At 42.0% G+C, this 18259-nt stretch overlaps 2 protein-coding genes across 2 annotated transcripts in view; one reads left to right on the top strand and one right to left on the bottom strand.

Moving 5' to 3' along the window:
* The window catches only part of BICRAL (BICRA like chromatin remodeling complex associated protein), a 76672-nt gene extending 61498 nt beyond the window's left edge, over nucleotides 1–15174 (bottom strand). The window contains exon 1 of the mRNA XM_084622472.1: nucleotides 15044–15174. The gene's annotated coding sequence lies outside the window, so the exon portion shown is untranslated. The remainder of the gene's footprint in view (nucleotides 1–15043) is intronic.
* On the top strand, nucleotides 15162–17940 carry TBCC (tubulin folding cofactor C; the record flags this gene model as incomplete). The annotated part of the gene is made up of 1 exon (XM_084622473.1): nucleotides 15162–17940. One exon carries the CDS (start codon nucleotides 15162–15164, stop codon nucleotides 16284–16286), a length of 1125 nt encoding a protein of 374 aa, XP_084478599.1. The 3' UTR covers nucleotides 16287–17940.
* Between the last annotated feature and the right edge of the window lie 319 nt (nucleotides 17941–18259).

Below are 18259 nucleotides of genomic sequence, written 5' to 3'. Positions count from 1 at the left end.
TTTTTCTTTCATTATTCATTAAGTCCCAGAAAATATTCATTTTCAGTTTTTATATAAAATGACCAACTTCAAAAAAATGCTTATGGTGATTGATATAAGTAGAACCTCTCTGAGAAACCAAGGGCTAGATTACCTTTGATTAATGTACAGATAGTATCTAAATGTCCTAATTTTAAATGTAGATGTGGTTAACGTTACCTTTAATGGTTTAAGTTATCCCACCCTAAAATGAAGCACACAAAAGCACACCACCTCTGGAGTTCTTATTCAGGCAAAACGCCATTTGGGCCAAACTCTTCCTGGAATTACACCCCATTCAATATTATTGACTTCAATGAGATTTTTGCATGATTAAGAACTATTGGATTGGGCTCCAAATATAGGTCCCTATGTTTTCTTCTGATTTGGTGAACAGAAGAGATCCTGGCTTTGGAAGGGTAGAGAAGCGTGCAGTTACTGGCTCCTTTTCTACAGTCTTATAAAGCACCACCATTAGGGTTCCACAGGTAATGAAGGGGCAGTGCAAAGTGAGAAGAAAGGGGAGAAGGGTCAAATGATTTTTGGTGGGGTCTCCTGTCAAAGAAACATAAGGAAGCCAATGTAAATTACTGTAGAGGCTGCAGTAACTTGCATTTCCTCCCCCTTGGAGGGAATTTCTAGGACAATAACCTTGCTGTCCAGGTTCCGGGACTGCAGGGAGCTGATGAAGTGGATGTACTGAGGCACCTTGCCTCCACCACAGCCCCCAAGATCTATGTTGGTCAACAGGTTTAGAGATAAGAACCCTTTGCCTCTTCTGCTGGGTGATAAACCTGTACCCATTTGGAGTTCCCACTCCCCTCTGCAGGAATAATCCATAGAGACTAGAATTTGGCCTACACAGTAGTATTTATAATAAAGACAAGACATTGGAAAGGACTCAATAGTTCGGACAATAATGAAATTTGCACTTAAAGCAGGACTAAAATCCCACCGTTCTACACTTTAAAGCTCGAATTTGTTCTTCATATTTAAAACAGTAACTTTTCAGAGGACTATTGAATTTAACATTTAAAATTGCTCCCTTTTTGAAAGGGAAATTGCGGGTGCCCCTGCACTGAGACCACATCAAGTGCTCCCTATGTCCATGCTGACTTAGTGCACAGGGAACAGAGCCAGCAGTGATGGGGAAGACCTTCAAGTGCCAATGTGGTTTCCTCCACAGCCTGGTTCCCCCAATCAAATTCTATTCCCCAAATTCCCCACTACACATATCCTGAGTGCTCCCTGGCTCCACCAACTTCCTCAACCATCATAAGGAACCAAGAGAAGTAATGGTGCTCAGAAATGAGGGGACCAGAGCAAAGCAAGGTTGTGGGAGCACGGAAATCCTTGTGAGGACATGGTGTGGCAAGGAGCTATAGCAGGTGTGCAGGGATATGGAGACATGGGGGAGAGGTGAACTGTGGTGGGCAGGGGAAGAGGTGAGGTGAGGGTGAAAAAGAGTTTGAGCTAAGGGGAGAAATAGAGGGGAGAAAATCTGCAGTCCGATGAAACACCATTCCCCTTCTTTTCCACCTGCAGGTCTCTCCCAGCACTCAAGTCCCATTTCTCTATTCTTCACCCCGCCCCCGTAACCCATAACCCTACCCTTCAAATATCTCATTTTGATTGATGTCACTTATTTTAATGCCAAAGTGACCTACAATCTACACAAATTTGGCATCTCCCTTTACTTTTATTGTTGAAAATTATTTAGAATCAACAGAATTACAAGAAAAAGAGATTACAGAATTATCTATTTACATTCAAAGGACTTAGTTTCACAGCATCCTAAATTTCCTGCATGTGTCCTTAATTTTGGGTCTTTGTCACACTGCATTGCAGATTTGGAGCTGAGCCAGTTGAAAGGTATGCCTCATACCCCTGCCCCATATCCCTACCCCTTGAAACCACTTTCAGACCTCCTGCCTGGAGGGATTGTGTGGCCCCCATCCCCTCACTGGTAGTACACATTCCTCCCGTGACTCCATACAGCTCTATTCCTTTATGAGCTCTCCCAGTCTCTCAACTGGTCACCATATATCCCCTCTTTCCCTCCTTCTACAACTTTTAGATGAAATGTATATTAACATGAATATATACAAGTACAAATACATCTATATTTACAGACAGATCAACAGTTAAAAGCTGAAAGTAGTAGGAAAGTAGGAGGCCATGATAAGAAGCAGGGATATTGGTGGGGTGAGAGTATGCAGATAATCAGGCATGGAGGGGAACAAGAGCTCTACAGGATGACATGGAAGAAAAGATTTCAGCCGTACAGGATTCAGAAGGAAAGCTGAGCTATGAAGAGGCATAAGAGGATTCTGGTGGGAAGGCAAACAGAGGATTGTGCATATCAGTACAGTACTAATAGTTGTTCACATGGATAGCTGTCATATTACTGACACATTTAAAAAACTGGGAAATTCCAGTTTTAAACTTTGAGTTAAGATTGCTAGTCTGCATCATCCTCCAATGCAAACTGTAAAAACTCATTCAATACCACAACTCCACTCCATTCATTAAGTACTTCCCATCCAGCACATGTGATCCATGTCTCCTTCATCCCTCTGAACAACCAGTGTTCAACCTGAACTCTGACCATAAATATAATACACCAATATACCACATTGATACTGCCACATGAAAATTACTGCCTAATTGCAAACAATTACCAGCATACATCATCCATTCACAAAACTTCTTAAATGTTTTTTTAAAATCCTCACAGCCACTCTTGTTAATCTGATACTATGCCACAGTTACAAACCAATACAAAACCACGTCCAGAACTATGTAGACTGTAACTTATGAAAGCAACACAAACCCAATAAATTTAGCTAAGTTAAGCCTTGTTTTTCAGGTTCAGATCTGTGGGTAGTGAAAGGGAGGCAGCTGTGGTTGAGAAAAGGATGTGATGAGTCGAGTGTAGAAGATTTGTTGAATTACTTATTGTATACTTCCTTATGTTTTATGTTTTTTTGTTGGTGAGATAAGCAGTCTAACCTTAACTCAGTGTTAAGTGGCATTTTTTGTGTGGGAACGTATACTGAAGAGTGAAAACTAAAAATATTTTTTGTCACATTTAATGAACAAGAACTTGAAAATACAAACACGCTACTTGTGAAAACATATTTTTCCAGGTCTGGAAAGAGGTCTGGCCATGTTTGGAAGAGAACAGAAAACTGGTATTTGTGCGCCACCATTTGTATATAAACTTCGTGTTTAACGACCCATTTCAAGTCATATGGCACTTGAGGTTTATTATCCTTGAGGAGTCTTTTCTTGGGGACTCAAGCTCTAAATTCAGTCCCTGCTTCCTGAGGATAGCTCTCTTCTTTGTGTACATTGATATATATTTCTCCACACCTATTATTTGTGACATCCAGCTCTCTAACTGGTTCAGTACAGACTTAATTCTAAAACAACTGCACTCTGGTTGGAATATAATTATTATCTTAAACATTACAAAGGATTACTTTTCAAAGCCTCTTTCTATTACTCATGGCAATTAGGACAACCAAGTGAGTTTTACAGCTGTTGCTCTAAAGCTCCAATTAAACAGTGATTTCTTTTGCTTTCCTTTCCTATTTTTTAATACAAAGCCTCGCCTTTTATTATAGCCAAATATACATATAATTTTAATCCAAAACTAGACAAAAAAACTTTTAAATGATCAGTTCATTAGCTGTAATTTTAAAGAAACAACTATGATTAACTCATATTTCAAAAGCAAATGTAAACCTCTACATTTTGGATTATAGAAAAGTTCTTATGGACATATAATCATTAATGTGCTTAAGCTTAACATTTGACAAGTAGAAGTAGGTGATTATATTACATGTAATACAAGGAAAACAAGACTACCCTATGTCCTTTCAGAATTAATACTAGTTTTATTTCTGAAGCGTCTCCCCATACCTACCACCAAGTCACTCAGAATGATGTATAACAATTCACAATAAAATAAATAGTACAACACACATAAAAATTATTTTGTTTTCTCCCTTTTGGGGTAGTGAACTCTGCTTGGGGATGGGAGGCAAGGGTAAATGGCCTGTTGATAATGAGAACAATTTTTCTGTTTGGATGGTAATTACAGTATCAAAATGTATTCTACTATTTGGTTTGAGTTCCGCATTTGGGTATCTAGCTCTGGCATCTGGTTCCCTTCTTAAGTGGTTGTTTTAGGCTGCCCCAGGAGGTGGAGCAATGCTGCTATGGGCTGGGATTTGGAGGCCTGGGGGATGGTAACTTGAGCCCTGTGATAGTGGGAAGGGGGAGACAAAGAGGGGAAAATACATGTTATTGAGATGTTTGACTTTGACGTTTTTGGCTTTACCAAAATTGTTCTCGAAAGGAGAGGATGTCAATGGACAATGATCTTGTCCTATTGTCCTGCCGATTAATACAGGTTCAACTTTGAATGAAGTTAGAACAATTCAGGATTCAGTGAAAGATGAGGCTCCTGACTTCGCAGGTTTGCCAAGACTTGCTTGGACAATACTTCAGCTGAGTATTCAGTGCCAGCATGAGTGGTGTAACTGTTTTGTTTACATCCAACCAAAAATGCAAGAAATCTAGTCCAAAACTGTTCACATATATAGCGTGCTTTGTCTTGCTTCTCTAAGAGTCCTGGAACAGTGTTAAAATGAGATTGGTGTTAGTCTGTTACTCACCCTGCTGCACAATGGAATCCTTCTAGGAGCTGCTCAGGTTGCTCACCATAGTGGGTTTAAAGACACCAAAACTCATAGTAAGAGATTACAGTACATCAATCTCCATGTGGATGACAAGTTCTCTGAAAAAGCTCAGGAGTTCATGGCCATCATGACAATGATGAATCTATGCCAGACATCATGACAATGGTGAATCTATGCCAGATGGTTGCTGGATCAACTCATATGCTGGACAGTACTCTTGATATGGTGTTTGGAATAGGAGTACCAGAGTAGTCAGTTGCCTTAGTGGAGGATAGCTATCTGCTTAGACTAGACTGATGTTGGTTGTTTGAGGAAACAATCAGAACAGATGACAAAGAAAATTTTTGCCTGCCTGAATTAGACAAATTGTTGATGTTGATCATTTGTGGAACAGGTGCACAATCTAGAAGTCTGGCTAGATTCCAAGCTATCAGAAGATCAGGCAGCAACTACAATCAAATCAGATTTTCCCCCTCTCTACCCTGCCTATTATATGCAGCGAAAAAATTGAAACTGTTTCTATCAGGTTTAGACCTTGCAGTTGTCTTCTGCACCTTTGCCACCTCCAAATTAGACTGCCCAATGTGCTCTAGATGGGACTACATTTTAAATCTATCCAAAGACTGATGCTGGTGCAAGGCTCAGCAGCTAATTTAGAAACCTTGCCATGAGCACATTATACTCATGGTTCTGGATCTACACTGGCTACTTGTTAAATACGAGGTAGAATTTAAAATGTTGATTTTAACCTGGAAAGCCCTACTTAACCTAGACCCTACTTACTGGAGAGACCATCTGTCTCCCTGTACTATACTGTCAAAATTGTATCAGTGGGTGCACCTGAGCTAGAGCCCCACTACTGTAAGAGAGAGTGCGCAGCTGGCAGTGTGTTAACCAAGAGGTCCCCTCAGTTTTGGAACTCTCTCCCCTCCCCTGAATGTCTGAAATAGTCAGAATGTATTGATAATCAGGGCATACTGCAAGGGTCATGTTATTTTCTCTAGCTACGAAGGACTAGTAAGGCTTTGTCCAGATAGATTAAATATGCTTTTTGCTGCAGTTTTATTGTTGGTTGTTGTGACTATCACCATTAATGGTTGAAGGCTGATTACTGGAAGAATCTCTTTCGCAATTGTACATTTAAGGATCATCAAAAAACACCTAGAGTAAGGGACAAATACTCCTTTTAATTGGCAAATAAAATAAACATATAAAACTACAGTGAGAGAATAAATAAAAGCATTCTCCTTATAACAATGACTGCGTAGGGAAAAATAGGGAATGCATAAGGATATAAGCACATAAGGATATCAACAATGGTTATGTAAAAGTAATACAAAAGAAACTGGGGGAAAAAAAAGTAAGATATTTAAAATTGATCTGTGAGGGTAACGGATTGGAATAGAGGCCAAGGCGAAATAAGTTCCACATCTTAGGGCCCACCACAGTAAAGGCACAATCAGCATTTGACATACACCGTTCAGGATGTAGCTCAAGTAGGCAATATTAAAGATGTAATTCAGAAGCTAAACACCAGTGGGTTGCAACAAAAAAGCAGAAACATGATGGAGCATCTGCTGTTGAGTAGAACTGTAGCAGGAAAAACATTAAATAAAAGGGAGACAACATGAGTAGATAATGGGAGTCAAAGGAAATCCTGTGTTCATTTTTGACTCTCCCATTATTTCATTGAGAGATTGTGGGTACATCACTTAAGTTCAAGTTTTTATTAGTGGCCTCTATTTTTGGGTGTTCAGCTGCAAACACCTAGGCCCTCATTTCCAAGTTATCTAGGTACTTTCATGATTCCCTCTAGTAACACAGTATCTTTTCAGAGGTGCTGAGCACCAGCTGCTCACAATTGGAGTTTTAGGTGTTCAACTCTTCTGAAAATCAGGATCAATGTGCTTGAAGTTGTGCAGCCAGAAATGGAAGCATTCAAAATTAAAGGCCACTTTGGAAAATTTGGCTCACAATAACTTTGACCTCAGTTTCACCATTTGTTAAAAGAGAATAATATCACTTACCTATCTTTAAGTCATTTTTATATTTTTGAATAAATGCCAAGTAGTAATTGCTGTAGTATACTTCCACTGCTAAATTATTTTGGACCCTATTCTCTCCTAAGTGAGAATAATCCTGAGGAAAATAGAAACTGCATCTTTTTACTTGAAAGCTTCCCCTCTAATTCTTCCATCTGGGAGACAGGGTTTACCCTGGCCCTTGCTCCAGAAGTGCCAGGAAATTTGGCCGACAAATTCTCAGAAGTCTTCAATGAATCTTAAGGCTTTCATTAAAAGCCAGAACCCTTTAGACTGAGGCCCAGTGCACATACACATGAACCATCTGGTCACATGTAAAGTCCCATTGACTTCAAGAACTACTCAACATGAATAAGGGTTGCAACGTTGGGCTCTAGATAATTAAACAAACACTGGCAGACAAAAGAAACTGTACTTTTCTGACCTGATCCCTACACTTTATTCGGGCCCAGTTCTTGCTCATTTTTTCATTCTCGTAAAAAAATGTGCAAGATTGGGCCATTGTTTTGAGCCAAGTATGATAACTAGCTCTCCATGAATCAAACTGTTATCTTTTTCAGTTTTTATAGCAGAGAATCATTGTGTAATCCCTGTAAATGGAGATGTGAAGCTATGGGACAGTCTTTGTTTCATGATAGCACTAACTTGAAAAATACTGCAGTAGGAATCTGTTCCACGTGCAATGATATGGAACCTGCATTTAAGATAGTGGCATGGAAGATTGGGTCCTATTTATTTATAAATAAATGCCTTAACACTGTCTTATATATCTTCATTATTTAACAAAGGGTTAGATATTCAAAACACAATCTTTAGTTGAGACCAAATATATGACTACTTTGCACTTATAAAATCTATCAACCAAGGATCTCGAAGTGCTTTACAAATGAGACAATTAGCTAACTTTCACAATACACCTATAAAGCAGATGACTACTATAACTATTTTACAGAAGGAGAAACTGTAGCAGAGAAGTTTAGGGGCAAACATTCAAAAGTTGCCTCTAGTTTTGCATGCCTCCATTTTTGGATGCTCAGCTTTAGACACCTAAGGCCAAATTTTCAGAGGAGCTGCGCACTCGCAACTCCAGTTGAAGTCCGTGGGAACTGCAGGAACTCAGTATCTGAAAATCAGTCTCCAGGTATCACAAGCTGGGCACTCAAAATTAGCAGAGAGAATTAAAAATTTGGGACTTAACCAATTGAATCACACAGAGAGTCAGTGCCAGGAACAGAAGCACACCTTGTGTCTTCCAGACTAAGCCCCAGATCTGTGCTAACTTCCTCCCTGCAAACATGAAGTTTCACCACTAAAACGTTTTGAAAGAGATTTGAGCATGTAAAACACAGGTTTACCACAAAAGTGGAATTTCAGACTTAATAATGTTTGCCATTTAAAACTCTATAATAAATGGAAGATACTAGATTATTTTTTTATAAAGGGTTTCAACCATGGTACACATTTGACTGTTAAACGTTCATCATACTAAAGGTACAAGTCTGATTTCAAAAAATAACTGAATTTAAATGCAAAATAAAAAGAACTAAAAGCTTAATCCACAGAAGGCTAAATCTCTAGGCTATCATTACCCACAGCAGCATGGGAGGTAGTAATGCAATCTTTCCCATACTGCCCTGCTGATGCTCCTTGACAAGAAAAACCACTTCTAGGGCTAAAAGCGTAGAGCAGTCTAAATTCCAATTCAATCCTTAGCTTCTTCAATGATATCATCATGTTGCCAGGTAGTATTGTGATGATGGTTTTCACCACTAGGAACTAGGTTGAATTTCATGTATTCCATACAGAAACCAATAGTAAATTGATAACTACTTTCAGTCATTACTGAGGCCAGATTAAACCAAGGACCCACATGTGAAAGACTTCATAACCCATTACTCCTCATCTAATTTTATCTAACAATTTAGGCTTTTTCTGGATTATCTACAGTACCTGTGAGAGCTTTCACTGTTGCATTGGAGAATCTGAGCCACCCTGTTCCATATGCATAATAAAAATCAGAATGAAAAGCAGCAGGATCCAGACTTGAAATCAATGGAACTACTTATATAATGGGAATATACAGTAGACAGTTTTCAGATTTCAGTATTTTAGGGTTTTTTCAAATTTCCAATATATATTAGAAGGGAGTTGCCCATATTACAGACTAATGACCTGCAACATTTTAAATTCAACTCCATTTAATTCAGTTAAATTCCACCTGTTTATATCAGGAAAAAATTTGGTCCTCAGTATTTAGTTTTAATTTTAAATTAGAAATATAAACAAAAGTCCTAAAACATTAAAAGCAGCCCAAACAGGTATCCTATGTCAACTCCTAGTGTCACATTCTAGTTGATTGAAAAAGTAGTGTACGTTAAAGGAGCCATGTCTAATCACCTTCACCAGGGCTTCGCAGGAGAAAATACAAAAAGTAATGTGGAAAAGGCTAGGGCATATTCCTCTTCAATACGTTGTCTCTGCAGAGCCACAACATAAGAATCACATGCCTGGCTAGGGTGACCAGATGTCCCGATTTTATAGGGATAGTCCCAATTTTGGGGTCTTTTTCTTATATAGGCTCCTATTACTCCACACCCCCATCCCGATTTTTCACATTTGCTGTCTGGTCACCCTATGTCTGGCCTTGCAGACACAGAAACAGAAACTTGAGTAGTAAGAACCAGTGGGGATGGACCTATCCTTCAAGCGTACAGTACACAGACAAAGGTATACATATCCAAAAGGAAGAGAACAAAGTGGGAAAAATCAGGGTGTCAACAGGACCAATAGAAGGGTTTGAAGTCTCTATCCAATAAAGGAAAAAAAGTGCTTCCGGAGGAGACCTATACCAAGTTTCAGCTCACAATGAATTATAATGAATTTAAAAATTCTGGAAGTAGGAATTAATAATGGAAATGTTAACACAATATCCTAATTATATATATGCTGGCAGGAATTGTCTTTGTAAGTGCTTCTATCGTGATTACTTTGGCTTTTTGAAAAGATTTGATAAATTATATTTACAAAACAAAATATGAAACGGCATTAAAATAGAACAGAATTTTATACAGAGCTTTTCACGTGCAAAGTATCCAAAAGTGCTTTCAATAATGTGTTAGGTACTAGGGGCCTGATTCTCGTTTTCAGTAAGGCCCTTTTAAAATATGTAAAGTGTGCAGTGTAAAAAGGTCTTAAAGTAAGTGTAAATATAATTCATATGCTCACTTTAAGGCCCCCTCAGAGTTCCAGAGCTGTGTAAAAGGGCCTTAGTGTAAATGAGAATCAGACCCTCATAGTGCAACAGTTGTGTAGACCAATGCAGCATCCATTATGCAGCACCTGTTATGCAGCCATCAGCAATTCACACACGGTCAAGCCTGAACCCTAGACTCAGAACAATGCAGGACTCCTATGCCCACACAGAGCCACATTATCCATGTTTCTTGGTGGTGCAGCTTTGGGTCTTTGATAAAACAATCCTATTTGACAGACAGATACTGCTGGACAGATTTATAGAGTTATTCCCTGTAGTTTTTAAGTAGTGACAAAAGTGCAATGCAATCTTTAACTTTCACCTGAACAGTACTATATGGCACAGTTGTAGTGGCAAATTATGAAACCAACTTCTGACTTGGAACTTGAACCCAGATACCTAATTCTCCCCTCAAATAAAGGGATGCAACTTCCACTGATTTCAGTAGTAACTGTACCAGTGTAACTGAGAAGAGAATTGGGCCCTTTAAGGGTATGTCTATGCGGCAGCTCGGAGAGAGCCTCCAAGCCCAGGTAGACAGACTCACACCAGCAGGACTTGAGCTAGTATACTAAAAAAGCAGCGTGGACCTTGTTGGTCAGGCTGCAGTTCAGACTCTCAAGCCCACCCAGCCCCCAAGCCTTGAGAGCCCAAGCCTCAATGTCCAGACTGCTATTGTTAACATGCTAGCTCAAGCCCCCAAGTCTGTCTTCCCCAGGCTGGGAGGCTTATTCCCAGCCGCAGTGTAGACATACCCATAATGACTTCCTTACCCAAAAAAAAAAAAAAGAGCGTTACACTGATAACTTAAGGTTAATTTTTAAGAACATATTTCCCTAAAAAAATGTAACCTCTATTAATTAGAACGGTTATCCAAATTAATGTGCACAAAGGACATAGTTTAATATTTTTGTACTAGTGGAATCAACATTCTAATGTATTCCTCTGTCCACTGGTTCTTTCTTCAAGAGGCCATGAATCAATAAATCAAAAAACCAAATCAATAAAGCATTTCAAATGTAGATAATGTTCTATACCTGTAACAATGTGATAAAGATTAAGCAGGGCTTGGGAGCATGTTTAATACAAGTGACATTTAAGAGCTCCATAGTGCTGGTGCATGCTCAGTACAGATGAACGCCTGTCTAAAGCACTGACAGCTTTGTGGTTAACAGAATGTTCAAAGACTTCAGCAGCACCTAAAAAGCTCTGCTGTTTGCACATGCTCAGTAATTTCAGAAGCTTAGAGCTAAACCAAGCCAGGATGGATTGTCAAAGAGACAACGAAAGGCATCTTCCTAACCACAGGCCCATTCACCTGCCAAATTTCAAGTTCCCCACTCAAAAGCATGAAGCCACTAGAACTCTTCAAAGAAACAGTTTCAAAAAAATAAGATTGGCAAAACTACCTATTTTTCTCTAACCATGGTCTCAGAAATAGCTACACTGTTTTTGCTGAATTTCCCCCCAAAATTCAGTCTGAGGCAAAGAACAAGCATTGAAAATTTCAACTCAAATGGTTAAAGTTTGGTAATGTTATAAACAGAAAGCAGGGGCTTAAAATAAAACGTGCAACCTTAAATAGAGGTGTCACAGCCAGGCCTGAATGTGACTCTCTCGGTACTCCTACAAAAAATACTGTACTAATAATTATTTATTGAAATCTGAAATTCTAAATGAGGAAAGGAAAGTTGTAACTTCTAGATGAGAAAATTGAAGGAAAGGATTTTGTTGCTCCTTTCTCTGTAATCTTTCATTACTAGTATGCAGTGTCACCCTCTGATATCCATGTAACTCACTGGTACAAAACTACTTTGGTTAGCCTCTTAACACCATAGTTCATTTGTGTGGCTTAACAGTGTCAAAAAAATTCCATTCTCTATGTGAATCTCATACTCACAAATACAGTTGGCTCTTGCTACTTTGTACCATCAGTAAACTGCAGGAAGTTACCCTGGTGAGATTACCAAGTTTTGTGAGTAAAGAATAAAAAATTATATTACATCACAAGCAGTACTTATTTAATGTATTTTGACAAATGTAGTTTAGTGTCTGGTTATTTTGGACATTTCCTCCAGCACAAAACAATTGATTGTACACAATTTTGTAAAGGTAATGAAGTCTTCGTAACTTGAGACTTCAATACTGCACTCTCAAAAGCTCTCTCCTGAGATGCTGAGAAATGGTACGAGACTACTGTTTTTTGTCAAAGTTACCGTGTTCATGGATAAGCGCTTTTATCATTGTACACTTGCATTATTTGTGTTGCCTACATCAGTGACAGCATAAGGTAGGAAACTCTGCCTGTCACATGACAACATACATCTACCTCTTATTTTAATTATAGAAACAAGAAAAAATAATAATGTTGAAGGAAAATTTTATTTATTTTTACACTAAGCTCATTGCACCTAATTAATGTCCGATATAACTCCACAGCAGTTACATCAGGGATGGATTTGTTTCTGCTGTTAATTGGCATAAGCGTCTCTCTAGGACATGTTTATATATTTCAGTTAACTTATATTTTATACTGACAAAATTCCTACAAACCAGGAAAAAAATGAGAGGCTTTCAGAATTTCTTTCTAGTTTTCATGATTTCAGCACCCTCCTTTTCCAAAGCCTAAGAGATATTTCTTACAAGATTCAAAAACTCTTATGTTCCTTTACAAGCAGAATTCTGGACCCATTAACTTTGCAGTGTTGAGATAACTAAGTGTTGGAATGCATTAAACACTACATTACCCTTCTATATTCCATCTGAATAGACTATTACCTCTGGTATGCTGGAAATCAATTACAAGAAAGCAATATGACTCCACTGCAATTACTGTGTTACTTTCGCCTCACGCTTACAAACCTGCTGAAAAGTACTTATCTTACTAGACAAACATTCATCCTTCAATTTTTAAATCATAACATCAAAGTTATTCCACCAATACCCCCTCTCCATTGCAATGCAGAACCCTTCAAAACTTAAGCTTTTGCAAAACAAGAAAGAAGGGCATTTCACTGCCTTCCTTCTTTACTGCCTCTTCCTTCAGGGTCCAAAATGGATTGTCTTTAATACATGCAAGGTCCCGTCCAGATACTCCTTAGTCGCTAATGCTGTAATTTTACTTTTGACACAAAAATCAAACCCAGTCTCTCCAATAAACAAAATATTATAGCTTGCAAAGTCAGTCAGATTCAATGCCCACTCCTAACTGTGACAGGCAATCTGTTATAGCAGACAAAAAACAGATTATTTTCCAAATAAAAGATATCAAACCCAGACCACTTTCTCTGAGTATTTCACATTTTCATTTTAATGGATTGTTTCTGAGGTTGTTGGGGGGGATTTTATAATTGTTTATATTTTATGCATTTTCTACATTCAAGGAGGAAGATGGCAAGTGGTAGAACTGAACAGGTGTTAAGATTTATTTTTTTATAAAGCAATCTTCCTCATACTATATAAACTTCCTTTGTGATACAGAACATCAGTTTAACCAAAAAATATATGTTCTGCTGAGAATTGCCAATTCACAGCGACAGCTGACTGTATTTCTACTGTGAAGCCAGCAAGCTTACTTTATTTCTGTAGCTTCAGCAACAAACATACTTCAAAAATATGCCTTGACTGTAAAATAAATTTAAGAAACAGAGTAAAAAGAATAACAGAGTGAGAGAAATCCTTGGTAGTTCTATATTTTTGCAACAGCTTCCTACCTCTAAACACATTAGGACCCACATGCACACCTTTCACCTGTACCCTTCCCTTCGGGATAAAACAGAGAGACAAGAAGTGAGATGCACAATCATGAAAAACACAACTGCAATGGTGCAGTCAAACTGAGCATTTGCACCTATAAACAGCTACTTAGATCCCTGTTTATTTGTGCCTCCAAATACTCCATTTGCAAATTTGACTTTTTGAAAAAGGTCACTCGATCCCTGATAATAGTTCTGAGGAGCATGTGCAGTGCCATCAGCCAGCATCACATAGCTACACCAAATGAAATTTAGTACAGGAAGTACTACAAATGTTTGTCTTATCTATACCACTTTGATACTGGAGCCTCCTTAAGCCCTAGGTATCCAGTGTACTCGGTCTTAATTTTGATAGTACTTTTAATACCTGCCCATTTATTTTGTAAGTTCCTTCAGGGGCACAGCCCAGGTCTTCCTCTTTGTAGTCTATTGGGCCAAGACATTCACAATACACAGAAATTCACAATAAAAATAACATAATTCAGTGGGCAGCCATCACTCGCTTAGGCCAGACTTTATTTTGAACGTCAAATACATTCTAGTCGCGACAACACCCCAGACTGCAAATTATTTACAAGAAGTCACGGAAGGAAGAAAACAAGGAGCGGGAAGAAAACCTCCCTGCAGCCCATCTTCAAAGCGACCGGACAGGCGACCGGAAGAGGCTCTGCAGAGGGAACAGGCCGCGGAGGGGGGGGGGAGGGGAAGGGTCGTCATGGCAGGGGAGAGGGGATCAGGGTTATTTCGGCTCTGGCCCCTTATTGCTCCTGCTGTGGGGTTACCCCGGCCCGCGCCTGACGCGCAGCCCCAGCCTTTCCTGGGACACGTCCCAGCCCCGCTCTCCTCCGGCTGCTCTCAGCCCGGGGGGGCGCTGACGCTGCTGCAGCGAGGCAGGAAGGCCCCGGCTAGGGGACCGCAGCACCCCGCTGAGGGAAGGGACCGGTCAGAGGGGGGAGCCGACGCTCCGTCACCCCCGCGGGGGGGTCTCTCCTGACGGGCGAAGCCGAGGCTGCCCCCGTGCCTGGCCCAGCCGCGAGCAGGCGGCTGCTGAGCGGAGGAGCAGGGCCACGCCGCGCGGCCGGCGAGTAGCGCGCGCACCTGCGGCTACTGGTCGCGCGGCCTCCTCCGCCGGGCTCAGCAGGGGACCGGCCCCGCGCGCTGGCGGGGGAGGGGGGGGTCACGCGGGGTTATTTACGGCCTGGCTCTAATTTCGGAAGCCCAATAACAACAAACCCACAGGCGGCCACGTCTAATGCGGAGACTCACCCGTCCCGCAGAGAGGCGCCGGCCCCTTTAAAAACACACGAGGCCCCGCCCATCCCCCCCGCCTTAAAGGCCGGCCGCCAATCGCGGGCGGGGACCCAGCCCAGGGTGCCGGCAGCCAATGAGCAGGCCGCTTAGTGAGAGGCGGAGCGGCGGGACGGGAGAGAAGATGGAGGCGGCGGCGGCGGCAGCAGAGCGGGGTCCGGCAGCTCCGGGCGGCGGCGGGGCTGCCCCTCTAGGGCCGCGGGCGGTGGCGGCGGTGCCGGAGCGGCTGCAGCGGCGGGAAGCGGAGCGGCGGCGGGAAGCGGAGCGGCGGCGGCAGGAGAAGGCGGCCCAGGCGGTGCAGGAGGAGCAGAGCGGGTTCTTCGCGGCCGCCTTCTCCCGGGAGCGGGCGGCCATCGAGGCGCTGCTGGGGCCCGGCCCGGGCCAGGCGGAGGAGGATGCGGCGGGCCAGACCGAGTCGCTGGAGGAGGCGGCTGCCCGGCTGCAAGGGCTGCAGAAGCTCCTCACCGACAGTGTCCGCTTCCTGGCGCCGTACGAGGTGCGGCAGGGGCAGGAGGCGCTGAGTCGGCTCCAGGCGGCCTTGGCGGCCAGGCGCCAGCAGCTGCAGCCCAAGAAGCGATTCGCCTTCCGGGCCCGCAGGAAGGAGGCGGAGTCCGCCCCGCCGCCTGCCCCGGCCGGCCAGCTGCCCTCGGAGTCCGCCCCGCCGGCCGGCCAGCTGCCCGCGGAAGGCGAAGGGAGCGGCCCCCCGCTGTGCGGCTTCAGCCGGGCCGAGGCCCAGACGCTGGAGCTCGGCCCCTCGGAACTGCTGCAGCGCGATGTGCTCCTGGCCGACCTGACCGACTGCCGGGTGCTGCTCCGCGGCAACCCCAACACGCTCCGGGTGCGGGACTGCCGGGGCTGCACCGTGCTCTGTGGCCCCGTCTCCACCTCGGTGCTGGTGGACGGGTGTAGCGACTGCCTCCTGGCGCTGGCCTGCCAGCAGCTCCGCACCCACCGCACCCGGGACGCCCGGATCTACATGCAGGTGACCAGCCGGGCTATGGTGGAGGACTGCAGCGGCGTCCGCTTCGCCCCCTACACTTGGAGCTACCCAGGCATCGAGGGCGACTACGAGTCCTCCGGGCTGGACAGAGGCAGGAATAACTGGAACTTGGTGGATGACTTTGACTGGCTGGCCAGAGATGAGCCCTCGCCTAACTGGAGCGTGATCCCTGAGCAGGAGAGAATCACCCAGTGGGACTGAATGGGGGCTGCAAAGGAAACACTTTCCGGTCTCTGAGACTGCAGAGGAAACTGATCAGCAGGTCCCAGCAGAGCTGCAAATAAAACTAACATTGATTTATTCTAAAACAACATAATAGCAGTTTGTGGGTCTTCAAATGCTGAATTATAATGTGGGATTAAACTACTTGTTCTAAACTGCTGTAAATTGATGTGCTATGCTAGAGGCTGGTAACCACTGCAGTATCCCTGTGACAACTCTTTATGGTTTCTGTGATTTGTATGCTGTTGAGCCTCTAAATAGAGGTATGCTGTTGCCTACTTTTTGTTCAACAAGATAAAATCTGAATTGCCTTATGGTAATGTACACTTCAGTGGATCAGGAAATACAATGCTCAGACTCCAGAGTTCTATAGCCTATTACAAGCTGTGACCCTGTCTAGGAAAAAATGTTTGTTCTTCATGGTTGGTAATATGGTAAAAGCTTTTCAGAGAGGTGGAATTTTTCCATTAGCCTAGTGCTGTCTACGCTGGGGTTTAGGTTGACTTAAATTCACTCTCCTGAGATACGTAGAATTCACACCCCTAAGCTATATAGCTAGGTCAGCCTAAATTTTCAGCATAGACCAGGCCTAGGATTTACTTTGATCTGCTAACATGGATGAAAACTACAATTTGCCTTGTCTGCCTAGGCTTTTAGGATATGTTGGCCAACAGGTAAGGACCTCCCTGTTTTCCTGGTGGAGACTAACCCTACACTCAAGGTTTTGATCTCCAGTTAACTCAAGGTAAATACGTTCATAAATGCTAATCTGGGTGCTAAAGGGCAAATGTTTGTAGCCTGAAATAGCTATTCAGGAAATATCCAGATTGGCAATTAATGTTTGTAATGGCTAATCTGTTGATGAGGTAAAAAGTAGTGTAAACAATTTCTTAGAGTGCACATATTTAAGGTATGCAATAGATGATTGGTACCACAGGGGTCTTGCTCTAGTAATTTGGTACATTTGCCTAAAGGGGTTGAATTGCTGTGAAATGTTTTTTGGTGGGGGGAGGAGAGGAAGAATCTTAACCACAAACTCTTGCTCTACTGTCTGTACTGCTGCCTTTACTTTTTGTATAGGCAAGTTGCATAGGCTATTTACCAAAACCTATTATGGTGAAGATGTGGCAGTAGACTTTCAGAAAGCACATTGTGTAGCATTATGTACTTACATTAGAAGACAATGTGGAACAGTCTGCAAGCCTTTGTCCTTTTAAAAAAAACACCAAACTATATACAGGAACTGCCATTAAAAGCACTCTGTTTACAAGTAGGACAGATGGTATAGAGTGTGGAAATTTGAAACAACTGCCTTGTTCAAAGGTCATTTCATTGTAACATTCCTACACCTAAGAACATTTCTACTCTAAAATATTAGTGTAGATAAATATAAACACTGCACTTCAGCCCAGAGAGCAGGGTTTGTTTTTTTCAGTAGGCAAGGCAATGTTTTAAAACATCAAACACATTCATAATAACGATAAGGCAGCATCTATTTGAAGGTACTCTACCTGACTGTTTTTAAAGAACAAATATAGTGTCACCTATTCTGTGTTGTTGTTTTTTTCCAGAATAAAGTTGTTACCCTCTCAGTTACAGTTTAACTTGTATGGGGTTGGGGGTATTTTCACAACTTTGCAGTTTTGTTTCTTACACTAATTTACATCTTCAGACTCACAGTTTCAGGTATAATACCATGAATGTACTTTAGCAACTGTATTTAACTCAATCCTTTTTTGTCTGATTTTCTGCTGATGTTGAAACTGTTTTGGCAGTCTAATGAATATGTTCCAAGAAAATAGTTCTCAGGGGTCTGTACGTATTGTATCTTTAAAGGGACATTATAAAATGTCATATCTCAAATGTTGTAGCTTTATTTTGTAGGCTCTATGTGTATAAAGAATCAGTGGTGTAGGATTCCCCCAGGAGTAATCAACAAAGGGAGGAAAGAC

This window comes from Lepidochelys olivacea (assembly GCF_965140295.1).
Source record: "Lepidochelys olivacea isolate rLepOli2 genome assembly, chromosome: 3".
Taxonomy (NCBI): domain Eukaryota; kingdom Metazoa; phylum Chordata; order Testudines; family Cheloniidae; genus Lepidochelys; species Lepidochelys olivacea.
Note: the sequence above shows the minus strand (reverse complement) of the source record. Positions and strands in the feature narration are given on the sequence as shown.